Raw genomic sequence first — 18,270 nt, 5'->3', positions numbered from 1 at the left:
AGAACACAATGACGATGAATAGAGTGATGGAGACATCTTTGCTATTCGTAGATCAATACATACAGTATGTGTTCATGATTCCATCCACGAATACAGCTCTCAAACAACAACAGCAATCACACAGCCCCATTTAAGGGCAATATCCCTACCTGGTTTCACCGTAGCCACTATGCATTTTTCTTAGTATTAATTTGTCCAAAACCATACAATTTTTATGCCATGAACCCCAAAAAGATTGGTCTTGGGCATGGCTCCAGAGTATGGAGTCTCAGTGGCCTTCATTTTTGTCCCTGGCAAACTCAAGGTGGGCTTTTCTGTGACTGGGGGTTTAGGAGAGGCTTCTTAAGTGGATGACACCCACCCATCATTCACCGCTATGTGTGGTATATTGTTTCATGAAAAATAATAATTTGCCTGACTGAAAACTGTATTCACTCAACTTGTGTTTGAATTGTTCTACTTCTTCCTTCTAGCCTTCTCTGAGGCACTCACTAGGATGTACTCTTGTTTTTTCGTTACACTACTTGTTTTATGTCTAACGTAGAATATATTATGAACCTTAGTGTTATGTTGTAAGTTCAACAGATGGCACATTAAACTTACTCTAAGTATATTGTGGAGATTGAAATATTGTTTCTGTATACTGAAGCTGGTGTATTAGTAATTACAAGTAACTGTGACAGAGCTATGAAGGACAGGCATTTGATGTGGGAACAACCACATCATTCTGCTGCAGACGCCTTCCTCTTTTCCAGAAGATTCTTCAGGAAGAATTCACCTATAGGACAAAAAAAATGTCTCGTCAAACCAATCAGCAAACACTAAGGGTGTTTTGGGGGTGATTATTGTGACTCATTTCAGAGGACACGAGTAACCAATTGCAACTGTGTTGAGAGAACGGTTTATGAGACCAGCAAAAAGCTTCACATGTTTAGTACTGAACTGAATTGTTTCCAACCAACCACATTATTAACCCCCCAGAAGACCATGACAGTGGAGACGTATGATACAGGGTTAGTTTACTAGAGAAGGTTTTCACATCCTACCTGCTTTGTATGACGAGCGCACAAGCGGACCACTTGCTGTGTAGGCAAAGCCCATTTCCTTTCCAACCTTTTCCCAGTGAGCAAATTGTTCTGGGGTGACATACTCCTCCACCTGTACATACACACATATAAGAAATCATGCCTGTTACTCTGATAAATACATTTCATCAGAGTACTCCATACTGGAGTGGAGAGCAGAAACAGCTGTTTGTTCCATACCCTGTACAAGTAAGTCAAACATTGGTAAACAAATCAGTCACATGTTACAAATTGATTGTTTATGTCAAACACTCAACTACAACATAGAGAGGAGCCATAAACACTAACATCCCAACATTAATGGCATGTATGCAAATGTACACTTGGATAATTAATCAAAAGTGGCATTTTAAAGAAACAATTGTTTACAGTGTAATTGGTTCCATTCATTTTGTTGTTGAAAAGGGGATGATCCTGAAGAAGGATAGAGAAGTTCAGGCAGCTGAGTTACAATGATCTGCTTCCTGTTTTAACATGAGAAGCAAAACCAGAGAGATGTGGGAAAAGTGGCCTCCATGCAAACTGACTGAAGAATAACCAAGTTGTCAAAGACAATTCAAGTTGTCAAAAAATAATCTAGTTAACTGAGTGTACTGTAGGATGGCGTGGTACTAGGGCTGGGAATAGATCCAAATTTCCTGGATCGATTCAATTGCAGTCCAGAAGGTCACAATCCGATTCAATTCGATTCGATATCGATCTTCTGTATTGCTGGGTTGTCACTTTAACCCATTTATGTCTAGAGTTCTAAGACCGGCTATATAAACCAAAATATCTCAGCATTTGATGCCCACACAAACATGACATACCTTAGTATGAAAGAAGCAAGCAGGAAACTTGGTATGAGAGAGAAAGGTAGGAAAAGACTGGCACTATTTACTTTAAACAGGGCGTGTGTATTTGTGCATGTAGCCTAGATGAATGTGAAAGAGACCTACAGGATGTTGTTGAGAAAATGGCGCCTATAATCATCGTCAAAAGATCGATCCACAAAGTTGTGAATCGATATCGCAATTTTCAATTGTGAATCGATATTGGATCGCAGATCGATCTTTTGAACCCAGCCCTACGTGGTACAGCATGCTAACAGTGCTATTTTTGGAATTCTTGCACACCTCCTTAGGCCAGGTTTGTAGGAGTGGAACCACTGGGCCACCAACGTTGAGACAAAAAAGCTCCCGCACAAATGAGAACAGTGTGCGGGAGCTTTTTTGTCACAGCATGCTAACACACATAACTATATACAGGCTACATGACAGGTTTGAGGGTCATTTTCCAACGCTACCCAACCGCTCCTCTCTCACACACTTGTTTGCCATATGATTTTAACTAGCCAATCAAATAAAGACTCAAAGCCCAAAAAATAATTAAAGAACTGATTAATCTCATACAAGCACTAGGCCCTGACTCTTGCCTACAAATCCACCCCAGGAACGGCCCCCAGCTTATCTGTAGGACATACTAAGACCACGTGTTCCTGCCAGGGAATTGCGCACCTCCATCACAAACAGTCTAGCTGTGCCGCCTAGCTGCTCAGTCTCTAAGTGATGCCTGTCAAAACTGTTCTCAGTCATTGTTCCTCGGTAGTGGAACAAACATCCAGAAGCTACAAGACGAGGGTCATCTTTGTCAGGCTTCAAAAAGCAAGTAAGGACTCCTCTTTTGTGACCATTTACTGCACTGATGTCTGAGCTGGCACAGACCAGGGGTAGGCTTTAAGGTAGGTTGTTCGCTGGGTGTGTGTGTGTGTGTGTGTGTCTACTCTACTTAACCCTAATGTACTTAAAACAATAAATGTAAAAAAAAAACCTAACACCACTTTGCATTTGCACTGCTTGTTCTGTTTACTCTCTGTGCACTTTGTATCTGCAAGTAGTGTTGTGTGCTGTGATTATGTCCACCCCTATAAAAGCGTCTGCCCAAATGTAACGAAATATAACTTCTCTAATTCTGTTCCGGTCGACGAGGAAAAAATGAGTATCAGAAGTGTGTATGCGTACAAACACTTAAATACTTGCAACATACTCTCTCCATACTCCCAATTGTCTAACAGTTAAGGGGGGTGAAGGACAGAAGATGGGAGGAAAATTAAAAGGATGGAGCTAAATGCACTCGCTGCCATTTTGCTCTGCGCCCTGATGTCAAAGGGGTTATCAAGTGTATAGAAAAGGCTCACCTTTAGGTGACGTTTAGTTGGCTGCATATACTGGCCCAGAGTCAAACAGTCTACTCCATTATCACGCAGTTCTGCAACAACACAATATATACAGTATATTACTCAGTCATATGAACAACATATCTTTTTCACAAGTAAAATCAATGTTGCTGGTAATTACAGATATGCATGGTCTCAAGCGTGAAAATGGCCACATTACCTTCCATGGCTGAATGTATTTGAGCATCAGTCTCTCCCAGTCCGAGCATGATGGACGTCTTCGTGAGGATAGTGGGATTCACAGCTTTGGCATGGCGCAGGACAGCCAGCGACTGATCAAAATTTGCCCGAGGGTCCCGCACAAATCTGTAAGCAAAATTACACATTACAAGACAACTCACTCACATTTATCAAGCCAACCTTTACAGTCGTGCAAAAAACACAACTAATGTGTAGACGACACAGGGATATAATGCTCTTTTCTACCCTCTACTGGTTAAAAGGTATCATTACATTTCCAAACAAAGCAGCTTAATAAAATTCTAAAAGCTAAAGAGCCTCCTAGTGGACATTACGAACAGTCCTTTGTCACAGAAATAATAACATTTAAAGAAGAGGACCCAAGGTTGAAAACAATTGACAGTTCCAGTAGTTTACCATTCAGCATTGTTTTTGATAACTCCACAGGGCATGTGGAAGTAGTCAACACAGCCCTACATGAAATGTACAGAAGGTTGTAAAGAACTGAACACCCCATGGAGCATGCTGTGTTTTATCAATCATAACACATAATCCTCCCACCTCTCTCACTTGCATCAATGGCCTATTTTTTTATAAATACTTACTATTTTGTACATTCTTCGGTGCATAATCCACCTCAAAATTGCATGGTTAAACATTCTAGCACATGCACAAACAGCATGTATTAGGAGAATTTGCCTGTTCTTACTAAATGAACGTCCAAATCATCATCCATCAAAGAAAAGAATTCCAGATTGAAGGGAAATAAGACTCCAACTAATCTGTAATATTGCTCAGTATGAACGCTATGCCTGTAACTTTATTAGTGGTGTTCAGGACAGGTGTGAAGTCAAGTCAAGTCAAGTCAAGTTTTATTGTCAATTTCTTTACATGCACTGGTCATACAAAGAATTTGAAATTGCGTTTCTTGCTCTCCCATGCAGACATAGACTAATCTAGGTAAGGACATAGACAGTATAGACATAGACAGTACTCATACATGGACATAAGACAGTATGGACATAGACATTACTCATACAGACATTTAAAGTGCAAGACTGGACAACAGAAGACTTGTAGAGAACATACATTAAGAGGAGGTATTTTGTTGTGCTTTTTCTAAAAGTCCTTTATAGCGTTCTGACATAGTAATAGTAGCATTTGAAGAAAATAAATAATTAAAAAAGGTGTATTAAATACACCAGCAGCAGTATGTGTGTGTGTGTGTTTGTATGTGTTTTGTGTGCGTGTGTGTGTGTGTGTGTGTGTGTGTGTGTGTGTGTGTGTGTGTGTGTGTGTGTGTGTGTGTGTGTGTGTGTGTGTTTAGTGCAGGTAGAAAGTGCGGTGTGCGTCTGTGTGTGTGTCTGTGTACCTGTGTATGTGTGTGTGTGTGTGAGTATGAGTTGTGTGTCAGTGTGTGTATGTTTGGGTTTAGTGCAGAAAGTGCGGTGTGTGAATGTACCTCTGTAGCGCCCGGACAGTCTCCACATTATGGGCATACACATCCAGGCCTGACATGGCAAGTTTCTCCACTGCATTCAAGTCACCACGAAAATCAGGGGTCAGACATTCAACCAGCAGATTTGGACTCCTGACAAAATCATAAAGAACAATCACAGAGCAATCAAATTTATGTTGGGCAGTGAAATTTGTGTTAAGTGGAATACTGTGAGGTTTATGTAACTGACATCCATCATCGTCAGGACTGCTCTGTCCCCCTTTTTTCATAGGCATTAAAATGACGGTGAGAATAATGTGTACCTTACCTCTGCTTCAGGTTTACCACTGTCTGCGCAAAATGCGCTGCACCGCCATCTGGTATGTCTGTGGCATATAAATCACAAAGTATGCTTATGAATTGTTTCCAAAATTTAAAGTGTTAACAATTCCAAAATAATGTGTTGCACTGAATTGTCGACTAACCTATTTGTTAGTACAACGATTGAGTAGGCTGAGACCAATAGTTTACCAATGGCCATTCAATTTCATAGAGGTTAAAGACATTTTATAGCTGTTGTTAGACTGATGCTGGACACACATTTTGTATTGGGTTGGCTGAATATAGAAATGAGAAGGCAGGAAGCGTCTGGGTGGAGTAAATTGTACTAGTGCGTAAATGTACAATAGTATTCTTAATTCACTTGTGTTTATTATAATAGGTCTTCAAGCCATGCATATCTAGATGTATTGTCATGTATGCAATGTTTGTGAAGTACAGATCATCTACTGTTTTAAGTGATGGAAGTGATGAAACAAAAGAATGTCACGACTTACCGTCCCTATCAACTGAGGTTAAAACCACATAGTCCAACCCCCAAGCAGCAATGGCTTTTGCTGTATTCTCTGGTTCATTGGGATCCAAGGCTGGAGGCTTACGGGCTGTTTTTACAGAGCAAAAGCGGCATCCACGCGTGCACGTGTCCCCCATCAACTAAGGAGTGAGATTCAGGAGTCACCGCTTTATTTAAAGCAATTGTTTTGTAAACAAGGAAATGCAGCACACTCTCTTTACAATTTACAGTTATAGTTATTGTTGACATACTGACCATAATTGTGGCAGTGGCTGTGGCATATTCTCCTCCTCCCCAACACTCTCCAATATTTGGACATCTTGCCTCTTCACACACCTTTAAAAGTCACACACATGGACACCAACGTTTACATCGCCAAACAGTTGATGGACCCACACTTATTATGTTTTCATACTGAGAAAAGCACTACGCAAAGTACAAAATGCTTAAATGTATTATGCCATTCATTTGATAAATAAAAGGAGAGAGTATCTTGTGAATGCTCCAACAATATCTTACCGTGTGTAAATTTAGGTCTCTAAGTGTGTTCTTTAATTTGTTGTAGTTTTTGCCAATAGGGATCTCGGTCTTCAGCCAAGGGGGCAGTCGTAGCCTAGTAGAAAAAAGGCAATGTCAAAATAGACTGCATTCCTGCAGAAAATGAAAAAGAACTTCCAGAGGTTTAAGGTCTAAGTTGTACAAGTCTAATTCATTCAAAAACAGTTGGTTCACATGTGACTCCCAATAGATGTATCCATCTGTGTTTATAGGTCTGTCTGTCTTCAACTGCTACCGCTCTCTGGCTGTAATATCCTCTAGGGTAAAAAGTAGTGGTGTCAACAATGATCGATTCGGCGATCCGAATCGATGCGGGGCATGGACGATCCAGAATCGATCCGACAAGTTCCAGAATCGATCCGGCAATTTTTTTAAGTTTCAATTACTTCCATGGATATTTCGGGAGCAAATGAATGTTAAATTAAATAAAAGCACTTCAAAACATTGCAAGACTGATACAGACTGATACAAAAAACAGCCAATAAATTGTTGCTCAGTATCTGACTACTTGTATTGCCTCATCATGACTGGTTAAACATTTGCTTTGCTTTCAGTAGAAATGTAATGCATTGCAATGCATTGTAGAATTGAATCGGATTGGATTGGATCGGATCGCATAGAATCGAATCGAAACCTCCTGAATCGTGATCGAATCGGATCGTGAGGGCAGTGCTGATCCACACCACTAGTAAAAAGGGAGTAATATTGTGCACTACATGGCCACAAATGTTTTGTTTCCTTTGCACAACTTTAAACTTAATTCAGTGAAATAACGACTTTTGTCCTCTTCACCCATCATTACTAAGAGCAGAGTATACATGGCGATTGAGGGTTGTCAACTTTATTCAAGATTCTCACGCAAACAGAAGCAGGACTCCAAACAGACACTCTGATCTCAAAGAGCCAGGGGTCCGTTTCTCGATTCTTGTCGTTGCTAACCGTCTTAAGACCGTCTTACCGTTCCCTTGGATTTAGTGGTGAGCGTCGCTGTTGAGAGGGAGTTGAGTCGCTCTTACGAAGGACGTTGCTACCGTCGTTAGCAAAGACGCTTTCGAGATACAGACCCCAGGCTCATTGAGGTCAGTCAGTGTATCCACAAGCCTAGTGATGGTCATACCATCACACCACCTTCCTCTTCAGGAAGCACACACACCCTTGCACTTCACACACAGGGTGCCATGCAACTCCCACCATGTTTCTCTCATCCATGATGCTTACTATATTATACTAATCACTGGGGTCCTTCACACCATGTATAGGAAAGTATACTAAGGAAAAAGTTAAGAGGGCTATATAAACAATACAAAATCCTATATAAGAAATGGGACTTTGAATGTGCCACTTAGGTAAGCACTCATACACATGTGTGTGTGCCTTGCTTAGTAGAGTAGAGTACGTTCATTGATCCTGAAGGAAATGAATAATATAAATATATATGAGGAGAATGAAGAATGGGCCGCATTTATGTGCCATACAAGAGTTGTGTATATACTGTGTATATTGTGTATGTATTGTCCATATATGAATCATTTTGTAAGTTAAAATCTATTAAATATGGGTAATGCCACCTATACTGGAGTCCCTCTTAAGGAATTACAGCTCTCACACAGAGGGTGTGCCTCAGGTGGCCTCACTGACAGCAAGCCATCCCTTTTTTTAACACCATTTGGAGCAAAGTGGAGTAGAGTTGCCCCATCTGGTTTCAAAGGGCCAGTCGGGTACCAGGTCAAAAGTGTTCTCTGTGACTGCTACATGTACACAGAACCCTCTGGATCACACTGATGAGGAGCTAGGGTAGCAGTGTGTTGTAAACTGTCGCTGATGTCTGAAGGAGGTAGGTCTGCACACTGCCAGTGCCAATAAGCTCCAAAAAAGAAACTTAATTATTTAAAAAGCAACGTTTCGATCACCCTGGATCTTCATCAGGCATATAGGTAACAGCCAGAAAGAAGCTGTGGCCTATAATAGGTGTACTGTTACTGTTTAAGGGCAAATCAATTAGTTTTCATTTTTACCTGTAATAATTTCACGTACAAATGCAAAAAATGAATATATTTACACCTGAACTGTACGTCATTGTAAGCTAAAACTGTCAAGTGTCAAGTCAATAGTCAAGCCATAAGTCATTCCTAATATTGCCATGTGAAGTCTCAAGTCATGAAGTCTGACTCTAGTCCAAGTTACAAGTCACAAGTCCACATCTGTGCACCAGATCCATGCATGTCCAACCCCTTCCTGCATGTAGGCCTACAGACAGTGCGTACATGTCAAATTCCATAGTTATAGCTGAAACTGATTGAGGTGGTAGACAGAGGTGTCAAAAGTACACACATTTGGTACTTCAGTAGAAGTATAGATACTGCAGTTTAAAAACACTCTGGTAAAAGTTGAAGTATAAACTTGACCTTTTTACTCAAGTAAAAGCAAAAAAGTATGTGCTCAAAAACCTACTTAAAGTATAAAAGTACAAAGTATTTTTTTTAAGCTATATTAATTGAATGCTTAATTTAAAAACTGATTAGTTCAACATGTGGCTTGGGTGGCCCACCTGCTAATAACCCCACCCCATTCACTAACAATAATTTGACTTTCATACATACCACCTTACATGGTACAGTACTGTATTTGTGATTTGGTCTTCCAACGCTGTCTGCACGCGCTGCGCGGGAGGTCACATGGCGCACATATGCCGTGAAGCCAAGAGTAACTAGTAACGAATGTTTTGAAAATGTAAGGAATAGAAAGTACAGATACTTGTGCGAAAATGTAATGAGTAGAAGTATGAAGTAGGCAGAAAAAAAAGTAATGGAGTAAAGTACAGATACCTAAAAAGTGAACTTAAGTACAGTAACGAAGTATTTGTACTTCGTTACTTGACACCTCTGGTGGTAGATTTGCATGAAAAAGTGCAAGATTGTCGATGATCACCAACAACAACAAAAATACATTTTGAGAATGAACATCCAAAATGTTACACACTGTTCCTTTAAAGGAATAATGTGTTGTTTGACAGTATGCTTGACGAAAGACTTAAAATAATGTAATCTAGGTTGAACTGGTGAAAAGGGACCTACACAATCTTTGGTTGAACCTTGTATGTTCCTAATCAGATCTTACTCAATTGATACCAGAGCCTATCTATTTAGCATTCAATCTCTGCACAATCGACCACTGACTAACTGGTAGAAGCAGACACCTATGACAAAGTACTTAATGGCTAAACCATGCACAATATATAACTACTGTGTGTATGGGCCTACTGCTGCAAGTCTACGTGAACTGACCTTTCTCCTTTCTGACGCTTCAAGTTGCCACGATATTCATCCCATCGCTCCTTGTCTGTCAGTTCTCCCGATATGAAGTCTTGCAAATCTGGCCCGTCCTCACTCAACTGCTTCTTGCGATCCTTCACAGTGTGAGAAGCATTCGGGGCCGTGGTGAAACCACTGGTATAAATCTGTAACGAGTGATAACACATCAATTAAGAGCACGGGGCTGAGTTCAAGAGTATCACCACACAAGTGTAACTGACTGTAAACGATTTGGTGTGCTGTATATGAGCGCACGGGAGGGAATTAATGTCAATAAACGTGCATTAAAGTCAATAAACACTGGGACACTGGGAGAGACAGTTAAAGTAAATGTACACTGGGAGAGACAGTTTTGAGCTACTTCACAAACATTAGGCTACTGAGTGGAACGAATAGGCTACCTACCAGAGATACTGTCGCTAGTACACAGCAGTTAGCTTGACGCTAACGGACCTACGTAGTTATCATTACTTTTGCGTTAGATGCAGTAGGTGAAGATTTTTTTCACACACCGAAAAGACACTTACGTGAGAACCATCAATCCACCTTGACTGACAAAGAAGCCGATTGCGTGTGAACTGCCCTGCGACAACACAACTTTGTTTCACCAGCGCCATGACTTTGCCAAGGCAGCCCTCCAAGGCTCTCTTATGTTATGTCAATGACAACACTTCATCTGTCGATTGCTTCTCCCTGGCAGGCACAGGGAATCATACTTTTAAAACTTTCGTTTGAACACACAATGTTTAAAGACGATTGTCCCACACAGCATGTTCAAGAATCTGTTATGGACATAGTGCACACTGTTCTGCACGTAGTTTGTTGATTCAATCTTGAATGATCGCTTAAATCGGTTGAATTGTTTGGCAAATCGTTTGCTTTCCCTTCGAAACAGTCAATGACGTATTTAATCCGTGACCATATTTTGTGACGTCTTTCCACCTTTCCTTCCTTTTCCTCCTTTATCAGCAAGGTTAGTACATGGGCCTTGTTTTAGCGTTGTTTTCAATCCACATAAATCTGTATAAATAAACCATCATCCACTGTAAATAATCCTGCAAGGCGTTTATTTAGTATACATCCTTTAACGTAAGCGAATATTGTGTCGGAAACTTTACTTTGAGGCTGAAAGAATAGGTTTGTCTATCGTTAGCATCCACCGGTAAAACACTATTCCCCGGTGTGAATCGGTCTAACGTGAACCACTGGCGTCATTTTTGCCGTGTGCTTATTTGCTACGTTTCGAAACTTTCTTTTCCAATAAAAATGCTTGTATGAAGGGTCGTGTGGGTGCTTAATGCTACTCTTAATGTTTATATTGCAGAATGAAGACCATTCTTAGCAATCAGACTGTCGACATCCCCAGCAACGGTATGCTAACTGTTTGGATTTCATGTGTGATAGCCTCGTGTCGGCATATACTTCATATTGTCAGTTGTTTGTAATTGATGATGTGTATGTTATTTGCAGTCGAGATTGCTCTGAAGGGGCGGACGGTCATCGTCAAAGGTCCCAGGGGTACTCTCAAACGGGAGTTCAACCACATTAACTTGGAGCTCAGTTTGCTCGGCAAGAAGCAGAAGAAGGTAGGTTGCCGTCATTCTTCAACCTGTTCCTCAAGCAAGCAGAGTGCATCCACGTAATTATTGACTTATTTATTTACTCGTTTCTTGTCATTTAGCTCCGTGTGGACAAATGGTGGGGTAACAGGAAGGAGCTGGCCACAGTGCGCACCATCTGCAGTCATGTCCAGAACATGATCAAGGGAGTGACCCTGGTAAGTGAGTTTATGCACTAGATAGGACTTGCTCTGTTGTTAACATATGGACAAGTGACGATGCTGAGGAAAAGATGGCATTGCTGTTCTCTGTTTAAGTGTTGATATGTTAGGTTTTTGAATGATTTCTCTTTCAGGGGTTCCGGTACAAGATGCGTTCAGTCTATGCCCATTTCCCCATCAACGTTGTCATGCAGGAGAGCGGTTCTCTGGTGGAGATCAGGAACTTCCTTGGGGAGAAATACATCAGAAGGGTGCGCATGAGGACTGGTGAGTCTGCAGACTGCTGTAAGCATGACATGTGTACCAAGACCTCCATACATCTTGTTGGTCAGAAAGGGGTGGGGTGTAGAGCTGCACAGTTAGAGTTAGTTGCATGGGATGAGAAGTGTTGCCATCAAGTAAGGATGATTACAGGTACAGTTGAGGTTACACATTGAATCCCCTGACCTTCTAGGTGGCATCTGACGTTTTTGATCATGGCCTTTCCCTGGTGTCTATAGACACGCTGTAGACATTGAAGGCACATTGAAGTGATTGGGTTGGGCCTTTGGCATTTGTTGAAATGTAACCTTGTTCTACAATACATGTTACATTTTCTATTATGGTCCCATGTCTCAGTCCACACAATTCTGGTTGGGTTGATGCTGGTCAATACATAGGTTTCACATTCACAAGCATTCCCGTTTGCGTGCGCAGCTAGGGGCCCCTCTGCAACCTCTGTTTGGAAACTGCAGTGAGAAACTCACTTGAGCTTAAATGATGTGCAATGGAGCTGTGACTAGTACAATTTACGAATTATCTCTTGTATGCATAGAATTAACATGGGTATAACATGCTATGGAAATGGAATTGAAGCGGGGATTTTGTTCAAAAGCTGGGGCTGCAGGTAACTTTCTTTTTAAAACTTGAGGTGTTTGGTCTTCAACGGAGAGATTTGTTATAGTTCTGATATCGAAATTGGCATATATTTACTTGCGCCTGTAAACAATGACTTAAAGGCCAATTCACACCTTGCCATTGTGGCCCTTGTCATGTGCAGTGTGATCTGTAGACTCAGTTGAGGCAATGGTCTTCAAGTTCCAAAAAGAGTCCAGTTGCCTGCAACTACTTGTATTGAGTGTTTTGATGGGTTGTGTTACACCACTGAAAAAAAGTTACATTGGATTGCAGCAATTTTCTTTAGCAAATTGGTATGGAAATTGTAGTGTAGTAGTAATTGGAACTGATTAAGGTTTTCATGTTGTTCAGAATCCCACTGAGCTAGGTTACCTGCAGTCTCATCAGTTGCAGGGTATTGTGCTTACCATCTCTGGGTCAAGGCTGAACCCTCAAACACGGGAAGTCATGTAGTTTCCCTGTGAGGCCAGTGGTAGACCAAGACTTGCGATGTTTATATTTGTGGAGCTTGGCTATATGACTGTGTACTGAATGTACAGCAGTGCTGGTGTATCAGTGCAAGTTTTGGAACTAATCCTTTAGTAAAGTGATTTAAACCAAGTGTTTATTCCAAAATATATGGCCATCCATCCTTCACATAAATGTGTTTTAATGGGGGAAAAAGAGCTTAATCAGCGGAATTTAATTTGACGTTTTCCTTCTGTGTCTTGTCGATACAGTGTAGAATGTGTTGTCGCCTCTGTTTGGAACATGATGACTGTCTTGGATGGAGTCGCCTAATTCAGTCAGGCCACCTGTGAATATATTATAAGATGACTGATGCAGCTGAAGTGTATGGATGTTGATGCCAGATTTTATTTTGCCTGGCTGCACTTGCTGAAAGATGTTGGCTGTTTGTCACTGAATTTCTGTCTGGTGGACATGTGCATTTTACATGTTTAGTCATGCGAGTCAACCTGATGTGAAACCAGCTTTCCATTCAGCTTTAGATGGCATTTTGAAGATCGACCTCCCCTATGACATGAATAGATATTTCCCAGACCATGTCACACTTGTGATGTAGTCTGGCAATAGCCTGGCCTATTCCAGTAGGCCTCTACGAGTCTATTGTTGGGCATTTTAACCACTTTTGGGTTTAATGGGTTTCAATGTTGCCATACTGTGGCTCTTGGTTTGATTGAAATCTCTTCCGTCTTCAGGGGTCTCATGTGCACTGTCGGCTGCTCAGAAAGACGAACTTGTTCTGGAGGGCAATGACATTGAACTGGTATCAAACTCAGGTGAGTGTTTTCAACACTTCTAATCAGGTAACCTTCAGGATCTTGAATAACAAGAGACCCCTCGTCCAGCACCCAATTGTCTTGACTGGGCCCTTGTATGCTCAAACCATTTAGGAGGCATTTATGTTAATGCATTAGTCTCAACATCTTGAAAGCGATTTGCATGCATACACAAAGCTTGCCTTGTCTACACAGAGCCACGAAAATGCCTGAAATGTGAACATTCAATCAGGACTTTCGCAAGCGGTCATAAATATTGAAATGGTATGGGCTGTATAACACTTGTGGCTAAATAAGCAAACCAATTCAATCATGCCAACAGGGTTGCAGCATAAACTTAATCACCGTGGCATCCTCCAGCTGATTGAAGCATAGGCTATTCTCACATCAACAGCTGAGCTGGTAACCTCCACCTCTCGAACAAGATAATGTTTTAAAATAGACCTTCCTACTTGCCAGACCTCATAATGACATAGGCTTAACCTCCCAATACATCGTGCCACACATCGACAAAATGGCACAGGTTTTACATATGCTTTCTTTCAGATCAGGGAAGCAAGTGTCTGTCTCATTGTTATGAAGATGTTTTATAATAGACCTACTTGTCAGGCTTCATAATGAGATGGGCTTAAGCAAATTAAATACCTACACATCATGCTAACGTTATTCACAGGGCAAGCTGTCACCGTGGCGACATTCATGGTTGAATTTGGTACATTGACAGAATGCCTTTAATCTATGAGTTGTAATTGGAAAGCACATTTCATTGCCATTTAATATCAGTACAATACCAGAGATATTCTATAGAGATATGCCAACATAATAGGTTTCTATGGGCACCTAACGCGACCAGGTTCCGGTCTGCCTAAAGGGGCATGTCATAATGCTCCTACAATGAATAGAACAGTCCTTAGGTCTGCCTAAGGGGGGGCATAATAGAACCAGGAAACAATGGGCCAATGGAACCTCTCTCTACACTCTCTGACAATACCATGTCAGTTGATAATGCCAGTAATGCAAAGCAGCGAGACAACGCCATTTAACACTTCCTTCTGTGCCGGGCCCCGAGGCATAAATAAATTATAAAATAATATTTAATTCGCGTACCATAGGCTACAGGCTTGTGGTCTTTCTCTCTTCAGTCTGGTAATGATGTACGATTAGTATAATATAATGATGATTATTGTAATATTAGTATAAATTGTTACTTTTGTGACGTAGAGAGGTAAGGGCTGGCAGATCAGCGACGGGTCAGATCTGTGCTGCCTTAAAAATTGTTCCACCTGTCGTCGCTTTCCAGGGTTTTAATGCAAGCATAATGGAAATGGTCTAGTATTGGGTTTACTGTAAGCTGGCCTTCAATGTAAGCTAAGAATATACCTGGTCTAGACAGTCAGCCTAAAATCAGAATTTGAAAATACAACCCCACATTAACTTGATGTCTTACTGAAATAAATTGATTCAAGGTCGCACTTCTTTCTTGGCCGGTTTGATCTTGACCGTTGTGTAAACGCTTTATCCAGGTCAAAGGTTGTCAAGGTGAACTTAAAACGAATGACTGACTAAAGGATAAAGCTCCTTAAGTTGTACTTTTACAGCAACCAAGGTCATGCATCGGTCATATTGGGCAATTTAAGGGGGGGAACGAACAGACGGACACTTCTCACAAAACCAACCCTCCTCAACCTTCTCTACTCAAGACAGTTTTGCATGATTTGTGACCCTAATTAAACGTGCATATGCTATGTCATAACATCAGTTACCCTCTGACCAATGTAACAACTTGTTGGGTTCAATTCACCTTTGATATGGGTAACCCCCACTGACCCGTAACGAGTGGTTAACCTCCAAGAGTGTGTGTGTTTCAGCGGCTTTAATTCAGCAGGCTACCACAGTGAAGAACAAAGACATCAGGAAGTTCCTGGATGGAATTTACGTGTCCGAGAAGGGCACCGTAGTGGAACCTGAGCAATAAGTCTTAGAGGTTAGAATGGAATGACCCCACCTGTCTCATGGGCAACGTGGATGACCGACTTCCGTTTCTGTTTTTCAATCTGCCTTTGTCAATTTTTCTGTTTTTCAATCTGCCTTTGTCCATTTTTCATCTCTGTTTGTTTCTTCGCTTTTGTCCATTGTTCTTTTTCAATCTGCTTTTGTCCTGTTTCCTTTGTCAACTTTTCGTCTCCATATGTATATCTCTTTTTTTCCATCTGCGAGCCATTTTATTCAGCTGAAGTTCTCTTGCACTACAGTTTTCCAGTCTCTGCATGCTTATTTTGGTGTTGCATTTTTACTAACCTGCATGTGTCTAGTTTAACCCTCTTGCAGTCTTTGTTTCAGCTCTGCCTTCGTTGTCCTGTATCGTAAAACAATGTGGAAAAATGCAACGGTCATCTAATTTTTTTTGTTTTATTGCCCACAGCTGCATTGATCCAGCAGGCAACCACTGTGCGAAAAAAAGACATTCGTAAGTTCCTGGATGGGATCTACGTCAGTGAGAAGACCACTGTCGTGGAGGTGCCTGAAGATTGATGTCAGTTCATTCACACCAACACAAAATAAAAAAAACAATTTTACAGTCAACCAAGTCAAATGTCAAGTCTTCATTTTGTTCTGAAATGAGAAGCCTCTATGGAGCCTAACTGAGGTCTTGCATTGTCATTTCTATAATGTAGTGGTCTTAAATCTGAACGGGCTGTGGGACAGTTTACAATTTTAATTTCAAGTGAACTGAAATCACACTAGTTGCTGCAGTGGCATGGGCATGGAGACTCTAAAGGGAGATGTGTAATCTGAGCTCAACCGAAGGTGAGGCAGTGAAACAAATCCAAAACCTGAAATGATGGAGTAGTCATCCGTTTCTGTCATTAAAATTCACTGGTCCATACCTTAGCTGTGTCTCAAACGGCTGAGGCACTGACCCAAGGTCATTACCCGATCCTACCACTCCCATTCTGGTCACCATCTCAATGTCCTGTTCACTAAAGGCATAAAGGCCTTTAATTTATTTCTAATCCACTCTAGTACCCTCAATCTCCCAGTAACTCCGATATTGGGCAATCTCTCAGATTTTCGTGCTGTAATGGAACATTTTTGACTGCGGGAAAATGTAAGGCCCTGTCACGGAGAAATTGGTATCTGGAAATGAGCTGGCCCAGCGAATCAATCTATTTTATTTTTTCATGGCTCCTAATGTTAGGTCAGAGAAGTAAACAATTTTACAGCCCCTGGCAAAAAGTATGGAATCACATGTCGAGGATGTTCGTTCCGTCGTTTTTATTTTTTAGAAATGGGATGGATCACAGACCCGACTCTGAACTGAACTCATTTCAAAGGGCAACTGTCTAGCCTTCAGAAACACCAAAAGAAATCAAAGGATTTTGTCTAGTTAGTTTCTCTTTTAGAGAAATAAAAATGGAATCACTCAACTCTGAGGAAAAAACATGGGATCATGAATAACAAACATCAAAAGAAAACTTAAAGAATGTTTTTGCATCACCTGTGGGACTTCGAACAGCCTACAGCCTCTGAAGAATGTCATTAAATGAATGAGAAACGGTACCCTTCATCAAATTTCCTCACACTTTCTGTGATTGCAGTGTCAGATTGGCTTTACAGTTTGGAGCCTATTCCTGGACCATTTTCTTAAAACGTCGGTCTTCCTCAGATCTTCATTGGATTGAGGACCAGACTGTTTGTAAAATGACATGTTCTTCAATGAATGTCATCACAGGTTTTACAGTACGGCAAGTGAAGATAAATTACTATCCCACGAAAAGATTTCATCTCCAAGCATCCCTTCAATTGATAGGATGGGAAAAGTGTTGTTCACGTTAACTTGTGCATTGATGAAAATGTAATCCAGTCATATCCCCACTCCCCAGTGCCTTCACCTGGCATGCAGCCTCATATGCTATTGTCTGACTGGACATTTGTATGTGTTCATCAGGCCTCATCTTCATTTTTCATAAATCTCATACTGTAAGAAATGCATCAGACAGTATTTCCAACAACAAATCGTTGAAAGAAGATTCGCAACTAATAAAATGAATATGACTTCCATCCAGTCATGCACAGCCTGGTTGATTTTTCTTGGCCCGTAGCATTTTTTTTTAAATTCAATTTAGGTGCATGTGTAAGTTAAGATATCAGTGAATGTTTCTGTCTGCAAAGCCCATTAGCTTCAGGTGATGGGAGATGGCTGCCAGTGCCTATTCAATGACTACTCAAATTTATGTTGACATTTTGACAATTTTCTGATCCAATCAGTTGAAATTATGCTTAGGGACAATTGAATCATTTCTTGAAATGGTAATGTACCTGTTCATTGAGCCAAACCTGTAAATACCTTCTTTGAAGATATACGGATAAGGTCAAGTGTCAGGGCCAACAAATAATCTGGAACTCAAATCCCACAGAATATCTGCGGTGGAAGTTAAAGGGACACTGTGCAGGAAATGGTCAAAAAAGGTACTGCAACGATGTTGCTCATTGAAACTGGGCTGCCTATTGCCAAATTGGATCTTTTCATGAAAGTTTACTAAGTGATAAACAAATATTTTCTAGTATGGCCCAAGTACAGTCACTTTGAAAGTGAAAAAGTGAAAGCCCATTGGGAAACTCCAACTCCCATTGTCATTGTGACACAGCACACAAGTGAACACTGCACACAA

The 18,270-nt window shown here is 40.9% G+C and overlaps 2 protein-coding genes across 4 annotated transcripts; one reads left to right on the top strand and one right to left on the bottom strand.

Moving 5' to 3' along the window:
* Positions 1–19: 19 nt before the first annotated feature.
* On the bottom strand, positions 20–10,331 carry lias (lipoic acid synthetase). Its single transcript, XM_063218285.1, has 11 exons — positions 10,168–10,331; positions 9,614–9,786; positions 6,291–6,384; positions 6,027–6,107; positions 5,755–5,911; positions 5,247–5,304; positions 4,943–5,071; positions 3,461–3,606; positions 3,262–3,332; positions 1,047–1,158; positions 20–778 (listed from the first exon to the last, which is right to left on the bottom strand). The coding sequence occupies exons 1-11, from the start codon at positions 10,255–10,257 to the stop codon at positions 723–725; spliced, it is 1,167 nt and encodes a 388-aa protein (XP_063074355.1). The 5' UTR covers positions 10,258–10,331; the 3' UTR covers positions 20–722.
* Positions 10,332–10,569: 238 nt separating this feature from the next.
* rpl9 (ribosomal protein L9) lies at positions 10,570–16,180 on the top strand. 3 transcript variants are annotated; one of them, XM_063218286.1, is made up of 7 exons: positions 10,570–10,613; positions 10,965–11,011; positions 11,111–11,226; positions 11,322–11,417; positions 11,555–11,687; positions 13,517–13,597; positions 16,020–16,180. In XM_063218286.1, exons 2-7 carry the CDS (start codon positions 10,966–10,968, stop codon positions 16,127–16,129), a joined length of 582 nt encoding a protein of 193 aa, XP_063074356.1. In that variant the 5' UTR covers positions 10,570–10,613; position 10,965; the 3' UTR covers positions 16,130–16,180. The 3 variants fall into 3 exon arrangements, with proteins under 3 accessions (XP_063074356.1, XP_063074358.1, XP_063074357.1); XM_063218288.1 differs by lacking the exon at positions 16,020–16,180 and adding an exon at positions 15,466–15,581 and having other exon boundaries at positions 10,575–10,613; XM_063218287.1 differs by lacking the exon at positions 10,570–10,613 and adding an exon at positions 10,668–10,729.
* Positions 16,181–18,270: the final 2,090 nt, after the last annotated feature.

The sequence above is a fragment of the Engraulis encrasicolus genome, chromosome 16 (genome assembly GCF_034702125.1).
Source record: "Engraulis encrasicolus isolate BLACKSEA-1 chromosome 16, IST_EnEncr_1.0, whole genome shotgun sequence".
Classification (NCBI taxonomy): Eukaryota; Metazoa; Chordata; class Actinopteri; order Clupeiformes; family Engraulidae; genus Engraulis; species Engraulis encrasicolus.
The sequence above is the reverse complement of the archived record's forward strand: the minus strand, read 5'-3'. Positions and strand labels throughout refer to the sequence as shown.

What these genes read in the sequence shown, in the direction of transcription:
- lias (XM_063218285.1), bottom strand. Translation starts at nt 10,257, where the DNA reads ATGGCGCTGGTGAAACAAAGTTGTGTTGTCGCAGGGCAGTTCACACGC. An exon ending in CAGCCACTGCCACAATTATG is followed by an intron (nt 5,912 to 6,026) that starts GTCAGTATGTCA and finishes CTCACTCCTTAG; the next exon opens with TTGATGGGGGACACGTGCAC. An exon ending in AATACATTCAGCCATGGAAG is followed by an intron (nt 3,333 to 3,460) that starts GTAATGTGGCCA and finishes GTGTTGTTGCAG; the next exon opens with AACTGCGTGATAATGGAGTA.
- rpl9 (XM_063218286.1), top strand. Translation starts at nt 10,966, where the DNA reads ATGAAGACCATTCTTAGCAATCAGACTGTCGACATCCCCAGCAACG. An exon ending in TGTCGACATCCCCAGCAACG is followed by an intron (nt 11,012 to 11,110) that starts GTATGCTAACTG and finishes TGTTATTTGCAG; the next exon opens with TCGAGATTGCTCTGAAGGGG. An exon ending in AAGGGTGCGCATGAGGACTG is followed by an intron (nt 11,688 to 13,516) that starts GTGAGTCTGCAG and finishes TTCCGTCTTCAG; the next exon opens with GGGTCTCATGTGCACTGTCG.